The 5,306-nt window shown below is 46.4% G+C and overlaps 1 protein-coding gene across 1 annotated transcript; it reads left to right on the top strand.

Annotated features, from left to right (window-relative positions):
- Positions 1-2,451: 2,451 nt before the first annotated feature.
- On the top strand, positions 2,452-3,834 carry LOC311065207 (gap junction alpha-8 protein-like; the record flags this gene model as incomplete). Its single annotated transcript, XM_084085425.1, has 1 exon — positions 2,452-3,834. The coding sequence occupies exon 1, from the start codon at positions 2,461-2,463 to the stop codon at positions 3,832-3,834; it is 1,374 nt and encodes a 457-aa protein (XP_083941551.1). The 5' UTR covers positions 2,452-2,460.
- Positions 3,835-5,306: the final 1,472 nt, after the last annotated feature.

Below are 5,306 nucleotides of genomic sequence, written 5' to 3'. Positions count from 1 at the left end.
AACAATTTGTGCCAGCTGAGATTGTTTGAAAACAGCAGATCTACAAGCTTACAAACGCATCGTGGCGCGTTGTGAGCCTGTAGATCGGCTATTTTCAAATAGCCTATGCATTTTGATTTTGATGCTGTATTAACTAATTTAGCTGGACACCCCCTGGACACCCCTCAAGGACCTTTGGGGGTCCCCGGACCCCACTTTGAGAACCACTGGTGTAAGTAATATTCTATATGTTTGTCATGGACACAGGCACAGTTCATCGTCAGCCTTTCTCTCTGTTGAACCAACTGTGAAACGATACAGAGATCAAAAGATTTATACCACAACGTTTACTCTTCCATGTGCCTGGAAAGTTAGACTGGCTTCCATATTAGAGTCATCCCTGTGTGTCCTTTCACTCAGTAGCTGAAATTCTTCACATTCCAGCTATGGTGACACACATATGATGATACACGAACTCACGCACACACATTCATAGACCTTGTTGGCTCTACAGACACTGTGAGCCTATTTTGACAACACCATTGTCCATTTAATGAAAAGGGTTTACATGCTAAATTAAAATGAAGATGCATCCTGTATCCCGTTGACAGTGAATGACACAAGTATTTATATTTGTGAAGGTGGTTATTTCTGCATTATTTAGTACATAAAATCTGTAAGATGTGTAAATGTGAAACCTTACTTTTCAATTAAAAATCTGTGAATTAATAGATAGATAAACGTCACAATAATGTCACGGCAGACGTCACTTGGTACAAAAGTCAGTTAACCACATGAAACCTAGCATCCCTATTTCGGGTTTGTCATCATAAGTGAACATTCGGCAAACATAAGCAAACAGGCAGATCTACAAGCTCACAACAACACGTCGCATTGTGAGCTATTTTTGGAAAAGAGATTTAGAGGGAAAAATGGAGGGGACCAAGTATGGTCCCCTGGGAGACCCTGGTCAACTAAGCATATAGGGATTAAGTGGTTAAGAACTGCCCCCCACCGTCAGCTATACTATGAATGTCTACACAGTAAAATCCTCAATGCTAATTGAGTGCAAAAACAGACACAAATTAACCCATACAAATGGACCCATAAGGGTGGACGCATAAGATTCCACTTTCTTCAATTTCTATATTCTCAGAGTTAAATTAACACAGATGATTTTACTGTGTGGCTATAATAACAATGTAGAATAAGAATATACACACTACACACAGTAAAATACTCATGCTAATTTGTCCAAATGGACCCATCAAAATGGACTCGTATGACATGGATTTTTACACTCAGGTCTAAATTAACCCTGAGGATTCTACTGTGCACCAAACACCAGAGTTTATGTCTATGGAGATTCATCTCTGACATCCCTTCATATAATGTGTGTGCGCTGACAGTATGACATGGAGCCCCTGTGCTCTAAAGGTTGGTAGGGCAGTGGCCAGCAGTTGGTCAGCTGCTGCCGTTGTTTTTCCTACAGTACTGTCTGTGTGTACATGTGTATGATTGCGTGTGTGGAAGTTGCATGCTGCGTTGGTGTGTACCCTGTGCCCTGACTCTACAGCGTCCATGTTGGTGTGGGAGCCTCAGGCCTGCTCCCATACATCCCTGCTCTGCCTCTGTTGATCCTATTGTCTCCTGCGTCACCACGCGTCGCCCGGCAAATAAAGGCTGTCTGGCTCCAAGCTTAAATATTGCAGCAAACTAAAAACCAACCATCAGAGCCGATTCATTCACATCTGCTCAGTGGGGCGACAAGGACAGGGCTTTAGGTGGGAAAGAGGGCAGAAAAAAGTTCACTTTTCCCCGCCGGGTGCCAAGAGAACGGGACAGGACTCAACTTCGCCGGAACCGCAGCTGTGGCAAGTTGCCCATTTGATAACGTTAACCTTACAGATGAAGGGACTTAACTTTTTATTTATTGATTTCTGATTAGAGGCTTCTTATTCAGGAGGCATCGTGTAGCATTTGGTGGCTGGTGAGACAGTGGTTTAGATGGCTAGAGTGAGGGCTTTTATTTTTCCGACCATGCCTCTGTTAATGTGAAACTTTGCTGTTTAAAGAATGTGAGTACATGCAGTGTTATAGTAAAATCACATCGGGCTGCATTAAAATGCCCTTTGCACACTTTTTGATAGATTATGTAGAGAATGTAGTTTTGTCCACGTGTAACGAGAATGGACATCGGACATGGCTGGCTTTTAAGTTTAACTTTTAAAATGTTGGAAAATCCCAGTGCAATGGGTTGGTGAAAGAAATACACGTGGTAGCATACAAATAAGGCTAAAGATAGAAATTTACACGAGTTTAACTTTTTCGGTTCTACATTCCTTACTTTTTTTTCTGCTCTGTTTTCCCCTCCCTCTGTCTGCCCTGCCTACCCCACCCTCCCTGTCCCTCCCTATCCCTCCCTATCCCTCCCTATCCCACCCTACCCCACCCTTCATTCTGCAGTGCTACGGACCGATCATGGGTGACTGGAGCTTTCTGGGTAATATTTTAGAGGAAGTGAATGAGCACTCGACGGTGATCGGCCGGGTGTGGCTCACGGTGCTCTTCATCTTCCGTATCCTCATCCTGGGCACTGCAGCGGAGTTTGTGTGGGGCGACGAGCAGTCCGACTACGTCTGCAACACCCAGCAGCCCGGATGTGAGAACGTGTGCTATGATGAGGCCTTCCCCATCTCCCACATCCGCCTGTGGGTGCTGCAGATCATTTTCGTGTCCACGCCATCGCTGGTGTACGTGGGCCATGCCGTTCACCACGTCCACATGGAGGAGAAGCGCAAGGAGCGTGAGGAGGCGGAGCTCAGCCGCCAGCAGGAGCTGAGCGAGGAGCGCCTGCCCCTGGCGCCCGACCAGGGGAGCGTCCGCACCACCAAGGAAACCAGCACCAAGGGCAGCAAGAAGTTCCGTCTGGAGGGAACCCTGTTGAGGACGTACATCTGCCACATCATCTTCAAGACGCTGTTCGAAGTGGGCTTCGTGGTGGGCCAGTACTTCTTGTATGGTTTCCGCATCCTGCCGCTGTACAAGTGCAGCCGCTGGCCGTGCCCCAACACGGTGGACTGCTTCGTGTCTCGCCCCACCGAGAAGACGGTCTTCATCATTTTCATGCTCGCCGTGGCATGCGTCTCGCTGTTCCTCAACTTCGTGGAGATCAGCCACCTGGGCCTGAAGAAGATTCGCTTTGTCTTCCGTAAGCCGGCCCCAGCGCCGGCACAAGGCGAGGGCACGGCCCCCCTGCCACTCCAAGGAAAGAGCCTGCACCCGTTGTCCATGCCCTCCCTGCAGCGGGCTAAAGGTTACAGGCTGCTGGAGGAGGAGAAAGCTCCCCCCGTGACCCACCTCTACCCCCTGGCCGAGGTGGGCATGGAGGCCGGTAGACTGTCCCCGCCTTTCCAGTGCCTGGAGGAGAAAGTAGAGGAGGTGCTACCCATGGGGGACATCTCTAAGGTGTATGATGAGACTCTGCCCTCCTACGCCCAAACCACCGAGTGCATGCCAGCGGTGCATGGCAGCGTGATACTACACGAGGCGGAGGCGGACGAGCAGGAGGACGAGGAGGACGAGGAGGAGGAGGAGGAGGAGGAGGCAGAGGAGGTGGCGCAGCAGCCGGCAGAGTTTGAGGTGGAGGTGGAGGCAGAGGCAGAGAGGGCGGAGGAGGTGGTGGAGGAGGAGGTGGCAGAGGAGGATGCTGAGGTAGAGGAGGTGGTGAACGGGGAGGGGGGGCCTCCCGCGGAGGCAGGGATGGAGGCGACGGATACGATAGAAGACACGAGACCGCTGAGCCGGTTGAGCAAAGCCAGCAGCAGGGCCAGGTCAGACGATCTCACCGTATGAACCTGTGAGAGAGCGCATGTACACCTGCACACCCATGCACCAAATGTCAAACATAGGAGAGCACACACGCACACACACACACACACACACACATACTGCACACACACGCACACACCTAACTGAAGACAACACATACTCTTGAATAGGCGGGTCAAAAAGCAAGGGAAAATGACAAAATGAAAACCCACAGGGATAGATTCAAATAGCGTATTACTATTGACACATGGGCGACAATTTTGCAAACGACAAAAGATCTATGCGTGTTTGTGAGAAAAGTGAATATCATAAAAAAGTAGCAGTTAAAGAGAGGAGGAATAGATTTTTTTATTAAGCGTGTTCTTATATAAAAAAAAGAAAAATGTGGAAAGCATAAATATGCAGAGGGGAAATGTTTTTACTTGATGAAAATCCATGTTCCATTTTTAGAAACATCTTTTTCTATTGAAAGAGTTTTAACCATTTACAATGGATAATTACTAATTTTTACATGGGGTTCAAATAGGTAGGGGGAAGAGAGTTATAATATTCTTGTGTGTCTACAAATCAGTAATCTCACTGTAGTTAGGCACTGACTTTCATTCCCATTCAGGCAACGGCTTAAGCCTGATTTATACTTTGTCGTAGGATGGAGTTGCCTAAAAATAACTTATGTACAAGATTGTAGATCTGATATTTTTAGGGAGCGACACTGTCGATCGACGGAATATAAATTAAGCATTACTGAAAATGCAAGCCTGTTGCTGCAAATGGCGCGGGTGAGAGGGCTCTCGCACAGGCAAATCATACAACCAAATGCCAGGACAGATACAGGTACACAGCTCTTTGACATGAAGTGAAGTCCATTTTCAGGTTGAGAAGAGCATACCTTTTGCACATCCAGAGGCTCAAACTCTGTGCAAGGCCTTTTTAACCCTCATATCACCTCATCTATGCATCGATTTACACAGGATTCTTTCAAGCAAAGGGAGAACTGCATCGGTTTTAGAGCATTTCTCTCCTTTTCATGTTTATATACAGGGTAGTACAGCTAAAGCTGAGTAGTGAAGAAAAATAAAAAAACAGACCACATGTTGAATGTCTCTTTTTCAATGTAATTCTACATCTCTTATTTTAGACTGCTTATGTTTTGTAGCCTATAACAGTGGTTCCCAAACGGTGTGCCGAGGCACACTGGTGTGGCAGTGAGACAAGTTCAGGTATTCCTTGGGATTTTGTGATGACACATTATTATTGCAATATATATAACTATATAAAAGGTTATGTATTATGTTGTTAATTTACTATATCAGTACTTTGTGCACACTCATTTCCCCATACAGTCAATTTCTATACCCTTTCAACCTATTTTGTCCATGACGTTATAGGCGGAAGTTTTAAATGAATATTATACATTTTTTCACTTATTTAGAAAAATAGCTGATCTACAAGCTCACAACCCGTCGTGTGCATCCGTGTTGTGAGCTTTTAGTTTG

This window comes from Gymnoscopelus microlampas, assembly GCF_963454915.1.
Source record: "Gymnoscopelus microlampas genome assembly, chromosome: 17".
In the NCBI taxonomy this organism is placed as follows: Eukaryota; Metazoa; Chordata; class Actinopteri; order Myctophiformes; family Myctophidae; genus Gymnoscopelus; species Gymnoscopelus microlampas.
Note: the sequence above shows the minus strand (reverse complement) of the source record. Positions and strands in the feature narration are given on the sequence as shown.